Raw genomic sequence first — 24,604 nt, forward strand, 5'->3', positions numbered from 1 at the left:
CACAGTATGCAGAATAATGATGTTGATACATTTTAACAGTAAATATTTTCCATTTAGTTGCTCACATCTGCCTTTAAGTCTCCCAAACATGAAAAAGTCCCCGGATATACTTCCATTTAACCACAAGATCAGCACATGGTGATGAAATAAAACGCTTGCAAATGTCAACCAAAATCAAAGAGCAATCAGTCAATTTTACCTTGATACACACGCCAGAGATGATGGTACATGACTACCCATTGCTCTCAAATGGGAAAACTTTAATTGATATACATATGCTGTATATATATATATATATATACACAGTATATATATACAGTATATGTATATCAATTAAAGTTTTCCCATTTGAGAGCAATATATATATATATATATAAACATAGGTGAAGTAATATCTAATCATTATTGTAACATAAAACTAATGGTATTCCTCTTCATTGCAAAAAATATTTGTTTTATTGAGTATTTTCAGTATTATCAGATTTCCAAGTACAAATGTCTAAATAAATATACGCAAGAACCAAAATTATGTAAGGTATTTAGACATAAATAACTAATATATCATTTATATATCTTAAATTACACAATAAATGAATAACATGCTAACTGACATACTTAAAACGCTGATTAAGAAAATTATTTTTTGCAGTGTAGATTTTAAATCATGCTCATTTTCAGGATTAACTTTACATACTTAACTCTTCCCTTAGTTCCATTATATCTCTATTCATCTCTGTCTTCACACATATCTCTATTCCTCATCGCCACATCTTTCCACCGCTTCTAGAAATGTTTCTGCTTTCAGTTTGCAGGATTTCTGTTGTCAGTGCAACTTTCAGGTTATATTAGATGGACAGTTTTGGCACAGCACATCCAGGTCTTTCCAGGTCAGGCGTCATGATTGTAATTATGTAAGACAAGTGCATTTCTGAGACTGCAGAATCTAAAGGATTATACTTAAACCAGCTGTAGTACTCGACCATAAAAAAGCTTAAGTACTCGACATCAATAAATGACTGTCCACTAATAATAAATATTTGGTTAATAACAGCTGAGGTTATTGTAACATTTGACATTTTTACTTAATGCTTATTTTTTAGTTTTTAAATATTCATTTTTATCATGTTTTTCTTATTAATGTCTTAATGTTAAATTATGATTGGCGGCACATACAGTAATTCATATGGATATAAATTCATCATAAATATCTAAATATGCATGTTTCATTCTGTTATTTCTTTCAATAATAAGGGAGCACTATCCCAAACATTCATATTTGTCAAATACTAATTAATATTGCATCTGCAGAGATATATAATCTAACGTTTACATGCCAAAGCATTCGTTTTCTTGTAGCTCTCATGTAAGTCCTAAATCATAGAGTAAGTTTATGTACAAGTTGCCAGAGGCTGAAAAGATTATTCATGTTTATTCTCCTTTCTTCATTTGCTTGGCTAAATAAACCAAACTAGCGTAAACTGGATCTCATGTAAGACAAGCAGGACCTCATTTGTTCATTTGCATTACTTAAAAGGAAATAAACAGCTAAAGGTGACTTTAAAACGAAGATTATGATCCACATGTTTTAGTGTCTATTATACAGTCAGTGATAATTAGGTCATGGACCTACTAGCATCCAATGGGAAATCCAATGAGATTCTACTGTCCAATCAGATAAAGGCATGAATTTACGACTCTTAACTAGTTCAGGGTGTTACCCTCAGAGTGGATAGGCTAGATAATATAAATAATCTTAATTTTTTTATGAGTCACATTAAAGGCGGGGTGTTTGATTTCTCTTAGCCGTTGTTGATGTTCAAATCACCAAAACAAACACACCCCTAGCCCCATCTTTCCCTTTCGTCAGCGCTCGGTTCATCTAATGTCAGTCCTGTGTACGTCCTTGATTGACTGCTAGGTTGTTTTGGTACTCCTCCCGACTTCGGACACCCGCCTTTTAAGATGTTTTAGAAGATGATGTCTGGTCTAACTGAGGCTTAATCCTACTCAGAGCAAGCTAAAGCTCAACTACACAATTTATTCGTTTTTGGTCACTGTAGTTTAGATTATGACAAGGAGCAGGAAAGTCAGAAGATGATGGGTGCTGGTTGATATGGGTGTTCTCAGACAGCTGTTAGGGGTGAGGAGGGGAAGTCCAGGTTTGTGTAGGAGAAGCCTTGGAATTCCTCTTGACTTATGGCTGCCAGTACATCTGGATCAGAGGGCGTGAGGGCAGAGGGGGCAGATGTAAAAAACTTATCAAAGTTCTCTCCTTTTCGTCCTCCCTGTGAGAATAAAAAGAAAACCAATTAGATATACTGTGTTTGTTTATAAACATGAAGTTAATTATGTGACACTGCACAACATTTTTCCAATATTATTCCAATAAGGAATGTGTAAGACATATGAATGAATGTCCCCCTAGAAACAGTTTTGTTCTCCTATTAATAATAATGACATGTCCTGTTGTGTTCATACATGTATTATTTTTATTTTTTATAATCTTAAAGGTTTTTAAATTCCGTGTTTTATTGTTGTGACTATTTTAGATTATTATTTTTATTATTTTATGTAAAGCACTTTGAATAACCATTGTGTATAAAATGTGCTAAATAAATAAACTTGCCTTATGTGTATTTAGGCATTAAATAAAAGTATTTTTTACAAGTAAATTTTAATGTGTCATTATACAGCCGCAGAAAGAATTTAGAGAAATTTTCAAACATATAATGATTTTTATACTGTAAAAAATGTATATAGTCCCCTAACCCTTAACCTTCACCTAAACTTAACCACCACAAAGACCTTTCTGTATTTTTGTAAACATAATTTAGTTATCCTCTAAAAATCCCCCCCCAAGATAAAAAATTACAGGTATAGACCCCTTCATGTGAAGTTAATTAAAACTGGATCAACACTGCTCCAGACAATCTTCCTACCAATGTTTGAAGAAAATACAACCACAAAAGAACAGAAACTTGAAGTGCTTCTAGACCGGTGTTTACATCTTGCAAAGTAGCCTTTTCATATCTTTGTGGGAACATTTGGTCCCCACACACACAATAGATTATACTGACACTTCTGGGTTTAAATGGAGGCTGAATCTCCAGTCTCTCCAGTCTGTCCCAGTCTATCCAACGGAAAAATGGATGTTCCCGTATCTCTCTCTCTGCATCCTCTCCACCACCCAAACGCTTTACAGGGTTCTTGGTCAGGAGCTAGTGAATTCAGGACGGAAAGAAATATTTGTAATCTCTTCTCCTTGCATTAATTTCGTTAAATTCTTATTATCTAATTGAAGTATCATTATTTGCAGGTAATGTTAGTATTACAGATGAGATACAGTAGATTGCCCTGTGTGCTAAACATGTGGATGACAGAGATGAAAGAACATGAAGTAGATTACCCCTTTGCAGATGGCCACGGCCTCCCGAGAGAGACTCTTAGGATATGAAATGCTCTGTTCCATGATGGACTGAAACAGCTCCTCCTCATCTATGCCATCAAAAGGAGGCTGATCAAAAGAGAGTGAGACAGAGGGTCAGGTGCTGGGAATAAAGATCAATTGAGAAAAGGACAGAATTAATGGATCATGGAAAGAGAGGATGAAAAATTACCTGACCAGCCAGCATCTCATACAGCAAGACTCCATATGACCACCAGTCTACTGCCTTACCATACGGCTGGTATGCCACAATCTGAAAATAAAAAAGGGTTAAAAATGCGTATAGGTTCTGATAAAAATGTACATGAGCACAAAAATGAGCATTTATTTTGATCTTTCAGGTCCTGAATTTTAATGACCTCATACACACAACATATAAGAAATGTTTAAGATGTTTAAAATGCCAGCTACAAAATTTTATTTATTTCATAGATGTTAAATTTCATGATTATTGTTATCTTTCATTTCATGGATGGAAATCATTTTATTTCACAGAACGCTCTAATGTGCCCTGAGGCCTTAAAATAGAGCCAAATAATGTGCACATAAACACAAGAGAATCATATTTATGATAATTACACAATAAATATGTGAGTGTTTCTGTGTCAGGTGTGTGTGTGTCAGCGAGTAAGAGAGATTAATTTCCTTGCCTGTAGGGACGCATATTGCATCTTTTCAAAATGACAGCGACACAAAGATCGATGACATTTGTCTTTTTTTTTACATAACGTGATCAATGTGAGCCGGTTTAACTGCTGGGTTAATAGAGTACTGACGCACGCTGGCCTCTGGCAGACACACACAAAACCCACACACACACAAAACACATGCATTGACAGACAGTTTAGTACATACATCAGTCAGACCAGATTTCCATCATGTAGACACGTAGTAAACACCACAGTGAGCCTAAATGTAATCACACACAAAGACTCGTAGATGTACAAACATAGATGTATGCTGACTGTGCACATTTGCTGGTTAAATGTAAACACAGAGCCAAGGTCACGATAAGAATAAGAGGTAGAAAAAAGATGGAGAGAGAAAGAGAGAGGTGACTGGCAAACACTGCATAATTACCAAACTTACTGTAGTCGTATTATCCGTTTCACCTTTGTGTCAATAATTTTGTATATATATCGTCATGTCAAATCACTTGATATATATAGCATACATAGTGTCATCTTAACTCATTATAATGTATGTGTGTATATAGTGTTACTGTATATATCATTGTAATGATGTGCTGGTTAAATTTGTTTGCAAATAGAAAACTGAAACTGAGAGAGACCTCGGGTGCGATGTAATCGGGTGTGCCACAGAAGGTCCGAGTAGTGTCGCCCTCCATCAAGCCCTCTCTACACATACCAAAGTCTGCTATCTTTATGTGCCCTTCACTGTCCAGCAACACATTATCCAGCTTTAGATCTCTTCAGATCACAGAGAGAGAGAGAACAAGAGCAAAATAATATATTTACAGTGTGGAAAATATGGCTTTTATAAAGTACTCATCTGTGTCTTTTACCTGTATATAATGCCTTGGTTGTGTAGGAAGAAAAGACCCATAGCTATCTCAGCAGCATAGAACCTGCCAACACCAAAATCCCCCATTAACTCCATAGACACACATTTCTCCACTGCAGGGAAGTTTGAGAAAACGATGCTGAACAAATGATTTCAGAAGAAGCTGAAAAATAGACGCTTTCACCGGCAATGACAAATAAACGTTATGTGGCCCAAACTTAACTTTCGGTAGACCTCCGCAAAGAATCAATAACTGTTGAGTAGATTTAGTGCAATTAATAGTACTACTCATCTACTCATCTATTGCACTGTAACTTCAATAACTGCATTAACTAACCTACTGCACTGTAACTCTATTAACTGCATCTACTCATCTAGTCATCTATTGCACTGTAACTTCAATAACTGCATTAACTAACCTACTGCACTGTAACTCTATTAACTGCATCTACTCATCTATTGCACTGTAACTTCAATAACTGCATTAACTAACCTACTGCACTGTAACTCTATTAACTGCATCTACTCATCTATTGCACTGTAACTTCAATAACTGCATTAACTAATCTACTGCACTAATAACTGCATTAACTAATCTACTGCACTGTAACTCTATTAACTGCATATACTCATCTATTGCACTGTAACTTCAATAACTGCATTAACTAACCTACTGCACTGTAACTCTATTAACTGCATATACTCATCTATTGCACTGTAACTTCAATAACTGCATTAACTAATCTACTGCACTGTAACTCTATTAACTGCATCTACTCATCTACTCATCTATTGCACTGTAACTTCAATAACTGCATTAACTAACCTACTGCACTGTAACTCTATTAACTGCATCTACTCATCTATTGCACTGTAACTTCAATAACTGCATTAACTAATCTACTGCACTGTAACTCTATTAACTGCATCTACTCATCTACTCATCTATTGCACTGTAACTTCAATAACTGCATTAACTAATCTACTGCACTGTAACTCTATTAACTGCATCTACTCATCTACTCATCTATTGCACTGTAACTTCAATAACTGCATTAACTAACCTACTGCACTGTAACTCTATTAACTGCATATACTCATCTATTGCACTGTAACTTAAATAACTGCATTAACTAACCTACTGCACTGTAACTCTATTAACTGCATCTACTCATCTACTCATCTATTGCACTGTAACTTCAATAACTGCATTAACTAATCTACTGCACTGTAACTCTATTAACTACATCTACTCATCTAGTCATCTATTGCACTGTAACTTCAATAACTGCATTAACTAATCTACTGCACTGTAACTCTATTAACTGCATCTACTCATCTATTCATCTATTGCACTGTAACCTTATTAACTGCATTAACTAATCTACTGCACTGTAACTCTATTAACTGCATCTACTCATCTACTCATCTATTGCACTGTAACTTCAATAACTGCATTAACTAATCTACTGCACTGTAACTCTATTAACTACATCTACTCATCTACTCATCTATTGCACTGTAACTTCAATAAATGCATTAACTAATCTACTGCACTGTAACTCTATTAACTGCATATACTCATCTATTGCACTGTAACTTCAATAACTGCATTAACTAATCTACTGCACTGTAACTCTATTAACTGCATCTACTCATCTACTCATCTATTGCACTGTAACTTCAATAACTGCATTAACTAATCTACTGCACTGTAACTCTATTAACTGCATCTACTCATCTACTCATCTATTGCACTGTAACTTCAATAACTGCATTAACTAATCTACTGCACTGTAACTCTATTAACTGCATCTACTCATCTAGTCATCTATTGCACTGTAACTTAAATAACTGCATTAACTAATCTACTGCACTGTAACTCTATTAACTGCATATACTCATCTATTGCACTGTAACTTCAATAACTGCATTAACTAACCTACTGCACTGTAACTCTATCAACTGCATCTACTCATCTAGTCATCTATTGCACTGTAACTTAAATAACTGCATTAACTAACCTACTGCACTGTAACTCTATTAACTACATCTACTCATCTACTCATCTACTGCACTGTAACTCTATTAACTGCATCTACTCATCTATTGCACTGTAACTTCAATAACTGCATTAACTAACCTACTGCACTGTAACTCTATTAACTGCATCTACTCATCTAGTCATCTATTGCACTGTAACTTAAATAACTGCATTAACTAATCTACTGCACTGTAACTCTATTAACTGCATATACTCATCTATTGCACTGTAACTTCAATAACTGCATTAACTAATCTACTGCACTGTAACTCTATTAACTGCATCTACTCATCTAGTCATCTATTGCACTGTAACTTAAATAACTGCATTAACTAACCTACTGCACTGTAACTCTATTAACTGCATATACTCATCTATTGCACTGTAACTTCAATAACTGCATTAACTAACCTACTGCACTGTAACTCTATTAACTGCATATACTCATCTATTGCACTGTAACTTCAATAACTGCATTAACTAACCTACTGCACTGTAACTCTATTAACTGCATATACTCATCTATTGCACTGTAACTTCAATAACTGCATTAACTAATCTACTGCACTGTAACTCTATTAACTGCATCTACTCATCTACTCATCTATTGCACTGTAACTTCAATAACTGCATTAACTAACCTACTGCACTGTAACTCTATTAACTGCATCTACTCATCTATTGCACTGTAACTTCAATAACTGCATTAACTAACCTACTGCACTGTAACTCTATTAACTGCATCTACTCATCTATTGCACTGTAACTTCAATAACTGCATTAACTAACCTACTGCACTGTAACTCTATTAACTGCATCTACTCATCTACTCATCTATTGCACTGTAACCTTATTAACTGCATTAACTAACCTACTGCACTGTAACTCTATTAACTGCATCTACTAATCTACTCATCTATTGCACTGTAACCTTATTAACTGCATTAACTAATCGACTGCACTGTAACTCTATTAACTGCATCTACTCATCTATTGCACTGTAACCTTATTAACTGCATTAACCCATCTTCTTTTCATAGTCCATGCCCACTGTATAATATTTTCTCCATATTGTATTTATTTATATTTATTCTAACTGTATATCCTGCACTTGCTAATTGCACTTCTGGTTAGATCTAAACTACATTTCGTTACACTGTACTTGTATATGTGTAATATCAATAAAGTTGAATCTAATCTAATCTAATCTAATCTAATCTAATCTAATCTAATCTAATCTAATCTAATCTAATCTAATCTAATCTAATCTAATCTAATCTAATCGACAATAAAATAGAAATAAAAAAGAATACTAATATAAATAAAACATTTAATTGTTTTATTATAACCAAACACAGACCTGAAGTTAAATCGGGTCAGGTGCGTGCGTCTGATGAAACCGTCTAGGGAAGCAAGGTAATAAACAAAATACAAAACTGAAATGATTTTTTAAGTGTAGAACTTACGCTGCATGTGGTTCTTTAAACTTCCCGACAATTTGGATATGAAACATGAGATCACCGCCGTTCACATACTCCATAACATAATACAGACGATCCTGCAACATAGAATATATAATATCAGAGCAGAAATTTATAATACAAACCCCAGGTGAACATGAAATATGTAACAAATTACATATTTGTGTCAATAACTTGGATTCTTACATCACAAGTATGGATCTGTATATTAGAAGTAAAAGCAAATGTACAATAAAAATCTATGATCGCTGCTTCATATTTGCAAACGCGCTTTATAATATAATTCTTGTTGTATAACTACAATTGTTCAGCTAAAACTTTAATTAATTTTAACATGCTTAAAACATACAGATTTTCAATCAAAGTCGGCAAAAAAATATGCGAAAAAGCAGAAGGGTCTGTCTGGAACTACTAATAAAGCTCTTAGTTCACAATTAAACACACTTATTTAAACCCTTGTGATGGCACAATGGACCTTGTAGAAAGCTGCACATCAGTATTGTGATAATCATACAGTCATTAACACAGCAAAGTACAGCCATCATTTACTTGAGAGGCATCAGAAAAGAGCATCTGCTGTTAAAAAGATTTAAACGTCTCATCATTAAAAATACCTGCATTCTTCCACTGAGCATCTGATGACTGATGTAACACACATTCTTATTGCTGTAGTAACTAACTCAGGTACCTGATATGAGACATACCGTACACCTTTCCAAACACACATACACACTGAGTGTCTGTTATAAATTCACAGGAGAAAAAGAATCAAGTGATTTGACATGAGTAATTTAAACCTTTAAAAAGCCATTAAGGCCAGACTTACACACACACACACACACACACACACGCCACTGCTCTTTCTCTCTTTGAAAACTACAGCTGCCAGTGTATTTCATTAGGCTGATTGCCACTTTGCAGTGTGTGTCTGTTAAAAGAGGTCTCACAATTAGCACCGGGGAAAGTCATTTTTCAAAGCCGAATGAGGCAACTACGGAGTTCTGAAAACGGCTCTCCAAATAGCTACTGATTGAAATGCAGATTAGACATCAGTTTCAGAAACGATTTATTATGACAAGGTGAAAAAAATAAATGACGAACAAATTGTCTTTTATTATGAACATCCTAACGCCTTTACGTTTGAAGAGCAGCGGACCAATGCCATGGATCACTGATGTAGCTCCAGTTTGCCAGGACACAAAGAATAGCAGTATTTCAAAAAGAGCTAAAGCTATTAAGGGGAGAAGATGCTCCATTGTGATATAATACTGACAAACTGTTCCATTATTTTGTCCACCTATTGGTCGTGTTGACATTATACTGTATAAACTCAAAATTTAAAAAGCAAGGTACCCATTATTCCATTTCCACTCCGGACTGCTAATGATCTTGTTAAGGGCACAAAGCCAATTAATACATCTCATCTTTTAGCGCTATCAAAGCCAAAGTGTACAACAATTTAATGAGGTAAAATACATATTTACTGTGATACTTTTACAATGTTTAAACCTCTTAAAACAAGTGGTCGGTTTAATAACCTAAAAGTGAAGATCTTCCCAACCCAAACAGCAAAAGTGACATTTCAATGCTTATATACTGTATATTTCATGACCTGAGACTCCCATAGACTTCACAAACACACACACACATTAACCTCAGTCTGAAAGGCGCAGTAGAGAGAGGTCAAGAAGTGAGGACGTCCCGTGAGGCCCAGCACTCTCCTTTCCACCATAGCGCTCTCTGTATCCTCATCCTGAAACAGCACGTCTTTCTTCAACACCTTCACCGCAAACAGACGTTCACTTCCCCTCTCCTCTGCCAATAACACCTGCGTGAAGATGAGGAAACACTTCCTGAACGTTAATAATTAACAGTTCATTCTATTCTGTTCACATTCATCCAGCAGAGACTCGATTAGACAAACACAAAACGAGAAAAGGAAACATCATTTGACGCTGGTTTAACATGGATAGACTTTAACCAGTGGAACATACTGTAATCTCAAATCAAACAACCTGAGTGCACGCGCACACACACGCATGCATTGTGCGGAACACAAAATAAGATATTCTCAAGAATGTTGGTAACCAAACAACATTGGCCTCCATTGACTTCTACTGTATGGACACAAAAAACACATTACTCTAAATATCTTCTTCTCTAAATATCTATAATCTGAACAACATGAGGGTGAATAAATGATGACAGAATTAAAATTTTGGGGCGAACTATCCCTTTAATAGTCCAAACTGTAGGCTTTATTTTCTTTGTGTAGAAAAATAATGACTTTTTTCTTATGATTTTGGAGCGAAAATTTTCATTTCATGTTAAAGAGCAAAAATAGTGCAATAAAAAAAACCAGAAAATGAAACTGAAATATAAATGACTTTCCTTTCATGTAGATTAGCTTCTTCCTCACGCGAGCTGCTCTCTCTTCACATCTTCCTTTTTTCTCCGGCTCTGTCATTTTTCTATCTCTGGGTCCCAGGTCTCTCTCTCTGCTCCGCTCTTTAATCTCGTCCCTCGTTTTTATCCTTTCTTTAGCACGGCTCTGCGCCCCAGAGGATGTGCTGTCTACTGAGCATACCCCGGGCCTCTTATATAACCAAATAACCGCGCACATGCATATGCGCACCAGCACTCACACAGAAGCACACGTTCAAAGGAACACACAAAATCTACACTTCCAAACATTGTGAAATGACACAGGTGTGCCCACAGAGGCAAACAAACATTCTTCTGCAACACCCAAACAAATACTAAACGAAAAGTGCCCACGCTCTCGTGTCATTTTTCCTGAGGGATCAAACAGCTCAGGCCTTCACTCGTGTGCTCTGCAGTGCACTGACAGATGACAACCGTGTTTAATATTCCGCTCAGCACAGACAGAGGAATAATGCTTTGTTTGATCAATTTGCCTCATAATATTCCCACGCCTGCCCCATCATACAGCTGCTCGGGCCCCACAGCTTGCTTCTTACACATAGAGTATTACAAATCAAGCTTTTATTTATCACATAACAGTATTGCCATGTATCTACACAGCTCCAGGTTTCAAGGTAAATGAGGTATGCGATCCGCTGGACCTTAGATGATTTTACATGCGTGTACAAATCTGCATTACAGCAGGGACGGGGAAATCAGCCTGTACTTTTGCAGCTGGGACCAGAAAAGCTTTTGTTTAGCTTTTTTGCCAAAATGACTGGCAGCCCACGAATGACTGAAACAAAGGTTCTGTTCAAGGACACTTTAACCTTGTTACTCCACTATGCATCCATAGAGAAGGAATATGTAGATACTGCTTGTCTGCTGATGTCTGAGAAAGCCAGCTTTTTAATTTAAGACATAATGACTGGGTCCACTATAGAGCTTATTTAGAAGCCTGTTTAAACATAAAGAGAAACTCTGGCAAATCTCTGGTGCTACTGCCATATCATGATAGAACAATAGAGTAAATGCATTTACATTTATTCAGATGCTTTCATCCAAAGTAACTTACAAAAGAAGGAGTATTTAAAGGAATAATTCACCCAAATATTAATATTTACATTCATTTACATAATTTTGTATTTCTCTTAATATTAACATATTGTCATGTTTTCTTCTTACAAGCATATTCATCAAACATGTTTCGTGCGAAGTTGTCATATGCGGGTTGTTTTATACAAAACATGACACAAAACACGCACTGCTCTTTATGTTTACATGCGTACAGCGTATTGTCAGCAACGTATTGGTCGTTTAAGACGTTCGTAATACCAATAGTTTTCTCTCACAAACGTATCATTTCGCATTAGAACCCATTTATTAACCCACTCAAGTCAATTGGATTATCTTAATGATGGATGAATGGGCTTTTTGGAGATTTATAATTTTGGATCGCATATTAGAAAATACCATGATGGAATTTTAACATAAAATGATTTGCTTGGGATCAACTGAAGAAGGGAACGCATATAAAGCTGGGATGGCATGCGGGTGTGTAAATTGACAGAATTGTCAAATTTGGGTGAAGAATTTTTTGAACGTTTTGCCTTTGGAATGTTGCTTTTCATTTTCAATATCGATTTAATTTACAGTAGATTAAGGTATAGGCATAGCTTCAGGCCAAAGTTACAAAAAACTATTACATTTTTTCCAATGCTCATTACAAGTCTTTACTTTAGAACGTTTCCTTAAATGACGTGTAATCTTTTAGAGGATCTATTAGCAGAAATGCTATATAATATACATAATTATGTCTTGAGATGTGTACGGTTATAAAGACCCTACATAATGAAATGTTATGTTTTTATTACCTTAGAATTACCTATTTCTATCTACAAACAACACAGGTCCCGTGCATTTAATTCCCATGTTTTGTCAGCCTCTGTAGTGCCTTGAAATTAAGGGTTGCAGAGAGCCGTTGGTTGCAATTCGCAACCTCGGTGCTAGATGCCGCTAGATTTGACTAACTGGTCCTTTAAGGAACAAATATTTGTGTTCTAAATGACCAAAATTGGTTCAAAACGATTTTTTTCAAAAGCTAAATGCAAAAGCTGTGAACATATTGTTGTCAATGCATTATATTTTTATAGTACCTTTCCAAAACTCCCTTTTCCCAGAACCATGAGGAAGTTAAAATTGTGAAGTCCGATTAGGCCTTTGCCTGTGTGCGGTACAATGGGAGTCGGGCTCAGAGCAGACAGGGTCACAGCAGTCACAGGTGCAGTCAGGCTAGCAGTAACAGGAGGAATGGAGGGATCCAGAACTTCTTCTGGCACCTACAGACATGGAGATAAATGTGGAATGAGAGAGAGAGACTAGACAAACCTACACTGCCCTCCTGTGGAAGTGTTATGAAAGTAACGTAATACCTGTACTTCTGTAATTGAAAAAGGCTTTGAGCAGTTTGACAGACAATGTTTTACAGTGTGCTATCATGTGTCACTTTCTTTACACTTTTATCATTTTGTTTTACTTATTACATACACAATCCACCTAGAGCAACCTGAGCTTAAAGGGATACTTCACAATATGTCATCATCTACTCACTTTCGAGTTGTTCCAAAACTGTATACATTTCTCTTTTCTGATTAACACAAAAGAAAGATATTAGGAAGAATGCTTATAACCAGACAGTTCTTGGCCACCATTAACTACCATAAAAATAATTGCTGTCCTACATTCTTCAAAATGTCTTCTTTTGTCTTTAAAAAAACAAAAAAAAGATTTCAATGTGGGACAAAATTTGTTTGGTTATAAGCATTCTTCCAGATATCTTTCTCAGAACAATCGTTCATCAGAACAAAAACATTTATACAGGTTTGGAACAACTCTGGGTGAAGTATCCCTTTAAGTGTCCTACTCTAGGGCACAATGGTGATACAGTTCATGGATTGACTGACACTAAAGGAAACTATCAGTTACTAGCCCAGGCATTTCAAAACCAATAAAAAAATTAAGATAAACAAAAAAGCAAGTAGTTTGCACATTGAAGTGCAATAAGGGTAAATGTAGTCATGGTATAAGAGCAAGTACCTGCAGGTCTGGGTCAGGGACAGGGATGTTATAATACTCTCCCTCATCCTGGTTGAGAAGTTTAAACCAGCCACTGACAGAACGTCTGAATATTTCACTGACGCCGAATGACAAAGCGCCCATGAAGTCATTCCGTGAGGTCCGATCCCAGTCCCAGACTTCCACAGACAAACGCCTGTCCCACTGCCTCCCCCGCACAGAACTACACAGAAGAAACAAACACTGCATACAACGCAAACAGCAGTCTCCATAAAACTGCCTATTGCATGTGTAAGCACCCCTCAATATTTTTCCTGGTTACATCTATAGTTTACACAAAAGCACTACCATACACACATAGACACTCACAAAGTGAAGGTCTCGTTCCAGATAGGGTCCAGCGTAGAGCGGATTGTTTTGGTTTTCTGTTTGCTCTGGCTCTTTGGATCGGGGATGAGTTTGAGCTTCACATAAGGGTCTGACAGGCCATTAGGGTCCATGGGGATCAGATTATGTGCTTCGTGTACTAAAACATAAATTACATATTGAAAATTAGGCATTTGTGGGTTATATTTGCATGTGAGTCAAAAAAATGTTACTGTTACTGTGCATCAGATCAAATAAAAGCTTGCATTGAGGTGTTTACGTACAGTATATGTTAAAGGCATATCACCCCGAGATTACAATTCTTTCATCATTTGCTCACCCTTATGTAATTTCAAACCTCTCAAAGTATCTTCTTTTGGGCTCCCCAGAAGAAAGAGTCACATACAGGTTTTGTACCACACTAGGTTAAAGAAATGATGATGGAATTTGTTTTATAAGGAAAAATCTCTTTCTCTTTCTAGATCATGTGATTGAACAAAAATGTGAAGCGCAAAACAAATACCATTTACATTTTTCCCTGCAGTAGAGAATACATTTTAATTTAGAATTTCTTATTAAAAGTACATTTTGTCAATATTTTTCAGTCGGCTAGCATGTAGAGGGCCTCTAACACATCCACGAAAAGCCACAAAACCCTCATTTTGATTTAATGGGGTCTTTAAATTAACTTGTCTGTAAATCCTGCAGCTGGTTCTCATTAAAACAACAGTGCTGCATCGGAAACGTTCACGTTCTAGGTACGGCATTAGTAGTCTTCTCACTGCTCATTAATCTCTCTACAGTGGCGCTGATCTGAGGGCCACATGCTCGGTTAGGTTGACACAGTGCAGCTAATGCATTGTAATACAGCAGCTTGTGTGTTTATAATTAGCCTTATCCTCATGAACTGATGATGCTGTATACACACATTTCCATTAACTGTGCAGCGCCGCTCTACCTCAAATTTTTCTACCTCTCTCAATGAGGTTCTTCCTCTGGATATTTATTTGTAAAGTCTAATACAGTTCAACAGCTTTCAGTCCTGCCGTCATGCTCACCAGTAACAATAAGGTCCTCTTTCTCACCACGCACGGTCAGGCGAATGCGGCCTCTTTTCTCAGTGTGGTCCTGTCCGCAGAGGCTGGGGACGCTGTTCTCACAGCGCTTGTGTACATTCATGTCACAACCTTTCACACACACAAAAAAAGAGGAAGAGAGTTGGGTTTATAGATAAAACAGATATAAACTTTTAATCTCCTGCCTGTCCAAGAGAGATTCATGTGAAGAGTCATAGCGGCACGTTGTTCTTTATGACACAGCAGGCTGAAACAACATGCTGTCAGCCATCACAGTTTGCTTTATTATGTTCTGGGAGTGCAGCATTTCATGCAAATTACATTTGATGACATGGTTGTTATGACATGGATTAAAGCGGAGTTACAGTAATAAGAGAATTAATTCAGTAGGATATATCCATTATAATCCTGATATAAAACATCACCACTCTTCACTGATACCATTACAGATAATTACATAAACTCTGTGTTGATTTATAACAGTCGTCTTGATGATTATGGTATGCAGATTATGTAGGAATTAATATTGTAGAGGTGTGAATAAGATGATACAATTATATTGCTGATGAGATGAAGTGATACAATTATATTGTTGTTGTCCTTCCAAAACCTTGGATGTCCAAATTAGCTGTATTCATGAAGTGGAAAAAAACACAGTTCTTTTTAAGGATTCAAAGTGGATTTAAAGTGTTCATTGTCATATTCCCAGTTAGGAAACAGGTTTCCCTGAGCAATGAAATTCTTTCTTTGCTGTCCAAAATGAATCCCAAAACAGTGAAAGCTATACACACAAATACACAAACTATACACACATACATACATCCGTACAATGTAAGAAACATAATCATAAGAACTATGCTGAAACATAAAAAATAAACATAGACTGTGTATATGATAACATAGACTGCTTTAATACATGCTTTAAATGATTAAATACTATGTTGACAAAGTTGACAAGCACTTTTTAATACTTTTTAGAACCCAGACATAAACAAAGTGTGAGTGAAGAAAATGACTGATGACAGAAAATAAAAATCACAAATTATGGAGACACAAGGTTACAGAAAGACGGTTTATTTTATATTTTATTTATTTAGTTTGCAATTTTATTTTAAATATTTGTTCCCGCAAAAATTGGAACCTGTATGACTCGGTGTATGTCATGATATTAAGCAGCACTGTCTTTCTTCCATACAATCGAATTGGATGTGGACCATCAGATGTTAAATGGTCTATCATTCGTAAGTCGCTTTGGCTAAAGGATAAATGTACAGTAAAACAAATGTATAGCCATTGTAGCTATATACTTACATTGTATGGAAAAAAAGCTTGAAATTCAGTTAATATTTATTTTTAAGCAACACAACAATAATATTTGTAGGCTACATGTATTTAGAAAACTTAATTTAAAGCGACCCTGCAATGGTGTTTCATGCATTCTGACTTCTTTACAATGTTAAACGTGCTGTCTTCTCATGCTTGACATGGTCAACTTGTCAAAAAACAAGTTGTACGTATGACGTAGTATTTCTGTGCTCGATACGGTCCCCCAGTGTTCGTACAGATTTCAGAAAGTTTTTTTTCGAACATGAAAAATCGTTACGTAACAACTTTTCTTAGTCCCTTATTTGACAATTCGCCCGGTAAAACATGCACACGTATCAACCAAGGAGAGCGGTAGAAGGAGCATGCGCACAAGTCACTTTCACTTGTGTGCAGGAGAGAGAGCACTACGTTCGTGAAGTTCAGCTGTGTCTGTTTGTTCACACCATTCCGTCTGAGAATGTTATATAAATTATGGATATAACGCTGGATTTGGAGATCGTTTGAAACTGATAGATGGAGCGGCGGTCCCAGCCCTAAAAGATGCCGGACATGAACCGCACACGGTAAGTGAAACTGATGTCTGTGTTTTCATGGCAATGTGTCCGCACGTGCTTTAGTTCCGCCTGCTCCTCCTTTTTAATCACAGTTTTTATGTGTCTTGTCATGTTGTCAGTCTTTCACATTGCAATTGGATGACTTAAATTCACCCCTTAGGTTTGGTTTCGCTGAAATTCAACAGATACTGGACTGGAATGACCACAATACATTTATAAATTCTGATTAAATGAAAATTTGGAATGGTCTCAACATTTTTTCTGATTGGATATGGATGGTAGGGATGTCACGAAGATTTGTAGTGAGGCAAGCAGATGTTTAAACGTCCTTGCATTGTGATTGGCAGAATTACAGTAGAAGTGAACTCACTGGCACATTTCATGCCCTGATGTATGAGGCCGTAGAGTAGAGAGCCACACTGATCACAGAAGGTAGGACTGGAGTATGTTTGTACTTTAAACTTGTGTTTGCTCTTGAGATCCTAGATGGAGCGAAAGAGAAATATTGTACTGGTTTAATTATTTAATCACTTAGTATGTTAGCAATAGCACTTGATATGAGAATATGAGATTTCATATTTAATACAGCCAGCCATGAGTGTCCAATTCCTCGAAAAGGTAGAAAGAGAATGAGATTTAAATAATGCACATGATGAGACAAGCACTCTCTAAATAGAATGATTTGTTTTTATGCACAGACACATAGAGCATACGCACATATAATAAACACACCCCTTGCTTTCTCACTCTCTCTCTCAAGGTCCAGAGAAAATGCTTCATTTCAAAGTGACTTTTTCACTCTGAGCCAATTAGCTCAGGCTATTTTGAGGATGAATGGTGGATGAACATACGAGTTCAGTTCAGCTGTGAAAACTGAATCCATGCTAAATGCCCTCGCTCTATCTCGTCCTCTCTCTCTCCGTGCTGGCTGCTCTTTTTCTTCATCTTTCTTCACACTTTTCCCTCTCTGTCTGTCACATAGACCTCACTTGCCAGCATTTCCTTTGGCCTAGTAACCCATGCACGGCTGCACACATTCATTCCTCTACCTCGTGTTATTTAGCTGCTTATAAAAAATGTAAAAGAAATAGAGAGAGAAAGAGTGAAATATACTGTAGACGTAGTAGCCCATTTTTCCCTTTCACACTTATTCTCGCAGTCTGTGCTACGGGACTGTCTGTAGCAGAGTAACACCATCACACCACTTTCCCTGCATGTTTTATCAGCACATGAATAAAAAAGCCAGAGAGAAAAGTGATACTCTTTTTCCCTTATATGGCCTTTCTCTGGTAAAGAAGGGAGAAATACAAGAGAAAGCAATAAAAGGATAGTCGTGAAAAAGGAAATGATGGCATGTGACCGTGAGATCAACTTCTGCACGGCTTACTCAGCCAAAAAATAAATGGCTTGCTAGGCAAAAGTGAGAAAATGAAGAACAGGGATGGATGGGTAATGGAGGATACAGGAGAGTGAAACGTGGCTAGAAAGGCTAGATGAGATCAATATACAGTACAAGGAAAAGAAAAATGTGAGGGTGGAAAGAACGCTAATGGAAGAAGAATGAATGTACACATGCACAAAGACATCTGTAGACACACAGCACATACATACATAGGCTACATACCTCCGCTTTGGGTGCAGTGATGGCCCCAGGACAGGTAAAAGTCACAAACTCATGACAGCGTTTGTGCACCACAAAACTGCAGACTAAGAGAAAAACAAAACATATTTTAAGTGATTCTATTGTGTTACACAGAAAACATGTCATGTTACACTTTACAATAAAGTTGTGTGTTAACAACTAGTTAATGCATTTGCAGACATAAACTAACAATGAACAATACTTCTACAGTTCACCCAAAGATAGCAATTCTGTCTCAATGTCCTCACCTATGAGTTGTTCCAAATCTGTATAAATGTCTTTGTTCTGATGAACACGGAGAAAGATATTTGAAGGAATGCTTGTAACCAAATAGTTATCGGACCCCATTGATTACTATAGTAGGAAAAATTACTTCGTAACTTTTTTGTTCTGTTGAACATGAAAGATGTTTGAAGAATGTAGGAAAGCTAATTTCATTCTTCTACAGTCATTTTTCCTACTATGGAAGTCAATAGTGGACAAGAACTGTTTGTTTCGTCCAAATATCTCTCTCTAAGTTAAACAAGCAAAGAAATTGATAGAGATTTGTAACAATGAGAGTGAGTAATTCATGACAGAATTTCCATTTTTGGGTGAACTGGCCCTTTAATGTTAACTTCAGCATTTACTATAACACGTTTAGAACCAAATATTGTATCTGTTAACTGTTACATATGTTGTAACATGAACAATTGTATTGACATTCACTATTAACAAAGAATAATAAATGCTGAAAAACTATTTTGCACATTGTTAATTTATGATAACTAGAAATTTACTGTTAACAAATGGAACTTTGTTGTAAAGTGTTGCTATAATTTCATTAAAATTAATTTACAAATACATGTGTTTAGGACAACAAGCAATGCTTGCGCATGCAATATGTGCATGGTAGACTGTTTATACAAATACTGAGTACAACCATTTATTCATTTCAAAGGTCCAGTTTATGAATTTTAGCAGCATCTAGCGGTGAGGTTGTGAATTGCAACCAACGGCTCACTCTATCCCTCCATTTCGAAGCACTACGGTGGCTGAGACAGAACTAATATGTTGTCACGTTTTCACTTCTTTGCCGAATGAGATAATGTATTTACGACAAATCGTCTGTTTAGGGCTACTGTAGAAACAACATGACGAATTCCGAAACCCTCGGTGTATGTAGATAGAAATTAATTATGTTAGGTCTTTATACACCTCTGAACACAAAGTTACAGTATTTATATTATATTGCATTTCAGTCAAAAAATGTTTCTTTCCAAAAAATGACAAGCAACAGAAGTCGACTCAAAATGCTTTTCAAGCTATATTTATACTGTGCATTGAAATTGAAATGATCACGGCTATAAAACTGACAAGTGTTTGATTGTGGCAATCTTACTTTGATGACTAGTAAGCTGAAACTTCTTTTGACACCAACATAGCAAAGAAAACTGACATCACTCAGGATATTTCAGTATGAAATATAATCGTAAAATACCCTGCAGCTATATCACATAATCCCTCCTCTTCATCTCACTGTATTTGTTACATCATGAAATTGAAAGTTTAAAATCAAATAAATATGAATTATTGTGTTTATTAAGCATTTATAACACAGGTTATTATGATTAAATATTTGACTGGCAGCAAAGCACAGCACTCCTTTTTCTATGTATATTGCCATTTCATATCACAGATTACATTTCCATTTCAAAGACTATCACCAACAACTGACAGACTAATTCAAAGCCATTACCTTGACACTGGAATCCTTGCTTTCCAATTCCCCTGTAAAACATACAAAACACTAATCATGCTATCTATTTATATTGCTATGATGTGATATATTAGAGATTTGTGCATAAGAGAGGGGCTTTATAAAAAAACTGCACAATGCATATCCATCTTGACAGAGGGCAGATAAGGTAATGTCAAGAAATCCTCTTATGATGGGCAATTTAAGAGCTCTTCAGTACCATAATAACAGGTTTCTACGCTCCTCATCACTTTGCCATGCAAAACACAACTTAGCATAAACCCCACAAGTGCTCATACGAGAAGCTTTGACATCCAATTCTTTAGATATGATGTGCTCTGAAATGCATTTGAGAGAATTTCTATTTAAGAGTGTCCTTCAGAGCAGTCAAAGGGTTTGAAGAGATGTGATCAACATATTGGATATTCAGAAATATTGGGGCGGAAAGAGAGAAAGTAAGAGGCTACAAGAATTAACCTGAAGAAACTGCAATTGCATTTATAACAGTATTCATCTTCATACTGTATGTGGTGAGCATATAATCTTTGATGGATGTTCATAAGCTCAAGAGTCGACAGGTAAAGATAATGAAAGGTAATCGAAAAACTTATCTATATTCTCTCACGCATTATTTTATTTATATAGTTAAACATTATTCATGTCTGGTTTTCTTGACTTTTAACTTGATGTAACTGAAATAGTGTTTTATATAGATGGAACTCTGACTACTTTATGACACTCAGATGTGACTCTGTCTGAACCTAACGCCATGTATATTACTATTATTATTGCTATAATAATAGACTTAATTATGCACATAAACGCCAATGCTGTACTTGAAAAGAACAATAAAGTTTAATGAAATGAAATGGTAGTGAATTGATTTGAATTCTAAAGACAGAATGAGAAACAGACGCGTCTATCAGTAGCTATCCAAGTCGCATTTATGAAGAGGAGCTATAGGAGTGAGCGATCTACTGGCCATATGGCTGGCCGAAGCTCCATGCGTGTTCTGTGAAGCATGTGGTTAAATGGCATCTCAAGCAGAGGGGGCTGCATAATTTAAAAAGCCCCTCAAGGCATGAGTTTTACATAGCGTGCTTCAAACTTGGCCGTCTAACACGTGTTTGGAACAGCGTTCCTCTCCCCCGACTTCTGTGCGTATGTTTTAGAGTGCATGCGCTCATTGTAAATATTAACATAGTTCTAGAATAAAACACATCTACAGTTAGGCCTTGTGCAATGTAACGTGTTCAAAATGAAGTGCAACTTAAACAAATTATGCTGTATTTATGCACATTTAAGGTCATACATCAAGACATAAAGGGGCGGTTTCCCAGACAGGGTTTTATCCTAGTCCCAAAACTAATTTAAATGTTAGATGTGTCTTAATCTAAAACAATTTGCACTGACATATCTTAAAATATATCAGTGCAATTGTTTTGTCTCAAGATGCCTACCAGTAATGTTTTTGTGAAGTATGTTTAAAAAAAAACAATTTACATATCCTGGCCCAGTCCTGTTTTAAAATAATCCGGGAAACCACCGAAGAAGTCTTGAAAGGTGTCAGGAAATGAAATAAATATAATATTGCAAACAGTAAAAATTTATAAAATATATAATAATTTAACAAACAGCTGCAAAAAAAAAATCGCAATTATTTTTTAGTTATTCAAACTTTACTATTGATAGGTTTGGAATTAGGTAAAATGATCATTTTTGTTTCATTCTGTGAACAACTAACAATATTTCAAATAAAAATATGAAAATTTCTATTTGCAGAAAATTTAAACTTGAGAAACAGGTCAAATGACATAAAAGATGCTGTGTATTTTTTAGACCTCAAATACTGCAAAGAAACTACTTTAAAGCTATACAACAGTATGTATTTAGGTTTTTATGTAATTTGTATGTGTCTTGTCATGCTGTCAGTCTTTCACATTGTCGTTGGATGACTTCATGTCACTCCTGAGGTTTGATTTAGTTGAAATTCAACAGACACTGACCTGAAATGACCACAAAACATCTAGAAATGCTGATTAAATGAAAATTTTGAATATTCTTATTTTTTCATGGCTGTATGTTATTTACCAATAACATTATTGATTATAGAAATATTGAAAACAACTTTGCATAAATAATCGATATAATATGGTATACAATAATAAATGATAATCATATTATTTGTATGTATGTATTTGAATTCCACGCAAGAGCAATAGTAGCCAGGACCAGGTCAGTACAGCACTAAATTTACGCATCACAATATAAATCATCTCATTTTAAAATGAAATCGATAGATAAACGTACTGCAGGCTTAAGGTTAAAATATGGACAAAATGACATCAAGGGTTCAGTTAAATACTGATGTGGTAAGCAGAGGGGTAAACATGTACCAGATGAAGTCTGTGCAGTGGCTGCAGAATGTGGGCTGCTTGAAGAATCGGGCAGTGAACTGGTGGTCCTTCACTTCAACAACCCTCTTGTGTTTGAGTGCTCCCTTCCTCTGGAACACCGGGAGTCTTGGCGGAGGAGAAAGAGGAGAGGGGAGAGGCGAGGAGGTGGGAGATGGGGAGGACAGGGCCAGGGAGGAGAGGGATGGAGAGACTGGTGTAGACATGCTACCAGCTGAAGAGAGCAGGAAACACAAGACAACTGGGAGGAATAAACACAGGGAGTGTAAAAAATAGGTTGAAAAGCCTGATTAAACACAGATCAATCACAGGAGTTTGGGACGTGGGACACGGTGGAATGAGTTCAATAAGGAGCGATGGCAGTTTAGTTTGTGATGTTGAGGAAACGAAAGGAAGAGATTCCCATGAGGAGGGTAAGAAACAGAGAGGGAAAGAGAGGTTAATACACACTCAAAGAGAAACTTCCATTGGGACTATAAAACGAATAGCGATTAATGTACATTCTGCCCTACTTCAGACACACACACACACGTATGCACATACACACACACACACACATACAAAAACACACACACGATTGATATTCTGCATATTAACCTGGTATTCACCAGCTCATCCACTCTATTACTATCTGTCTTTCTAAAACGGATTAAAACAATCAAAATAAGACTATATCTGTGAATATCTGATCTGAGGGCAGAGTGTTGGATTAGAATCAGATACATATTAATAAAAGAGAACGATTCAAGATGAAATAAATTGTCACACGCACAACAAACAACAGCAAATGAAAAAATTATTGTCACATTAATTAAACAAGAGATGAATAGAGTTGCAGATGAAACACAAATCATGTAGGATGTTCATAAAAGATTAATCTTACAGCTATGACAAGATACGAGATTAAGGGAGCAAATGAAGAAACAAACAAAAACAAATAAGAACTACCTGTGTATTTGACAGTTTGGCAGAAATCAGCTCCTCTTCCTCACCTGTAGCAAACTCTCTCTTCTTCAAATCTCTTGGTATTCTATACGATCAATCCTTAACTTGTGAAAAGACAACCTCGCGGCAAAGAATATCTACTTGCTGAGAAATTATGACTGCAAAAAAGAATCGAAACCCAGAAAGAGTGAAGATGATACAGCAGCTTTCCAGGAAATCAAGATGCAGTAGCATGTAGTGAATGGATGTATATTCCTTCCTCCAACAGAGGGGGTGAGGAAAAGAGGAGATTTTTACTTTCCAAGATTTATTCTGTTTTTACCGACAGAAAGAGGGGAAGAGGTAAAGTGAGACATAGAGAGAGAACGGGAGAGAGAGCAAGAGAGAGAGAGAGAGAGAGAGGAGGGAGTAGTTGACGAGAAATAGGCAGCAATTCATTTTTGAAATCTGGGTTACCCCTCTCTAGAGACTGAAAGAGAGACAGAGTAAGGGAGGGAAAGAGGACAGAAAGTTAGACAGGGGAGAGGGACATGTTGGACACAAACTTGCT

The 24,604-nt window shown here is 36.3% G+C and overlaps 1 protein-coding gene across 1 annotated transcript; it reads right to left on the reverse strand.

The window, feature by feature from the left end:
* Window positions 1-1,411: 1,411 nt before the first annotated feature.
* On the reverse strand, window positions 1,412-23,315 carry prkcg (protein kinase C, gamma; the record flags this gene model as incomplete). The annotated part of the gene is made up of 16 exons (XM_079468567.1): window positions 1,412-2,285; window positions 3,078-3,218; window positions 3,407-3,514; window positions 3,618-3,698; window positions 4,737-4,875; window positions 4,971-5,033; window positions 8,480-8,571; window positions 10,149-10,322; window positions 13,075-13,257; window positions 14,015-14,216; window positions 14,363-14,519; window positions 15,418-15,546; window positions 17,686-17,797; window positions 18,940-19,022; window positions 20,696-20,727; window positions 23,092-23,315. 16 exons carry the CDS (start codon window positions 23,313-23,315, stop codon window positions 2,124-2,126), a joined length of 2,082 nt encoding a protein of 693 aa, XP_079324693.1. The 3' UTR covers window positions 1,412-2,123.
* Between the last annotated feature and the right edge of the window lie 1,289 nt (window positions 23,316-24,604).

The sequence above is a fragment of the Barbatula barbatula genome (assembly GCF_947034865.1).
Source record: "Barbatula barbatula genome assembly, chromosome: 12".
Classification (NCBI taxonomy): Eukaryota; Metazoa; Chordata; class Actinopteri; order Cypriniformes; family Nemacheilidae; genus Barbatula; species Barbatula barbatula.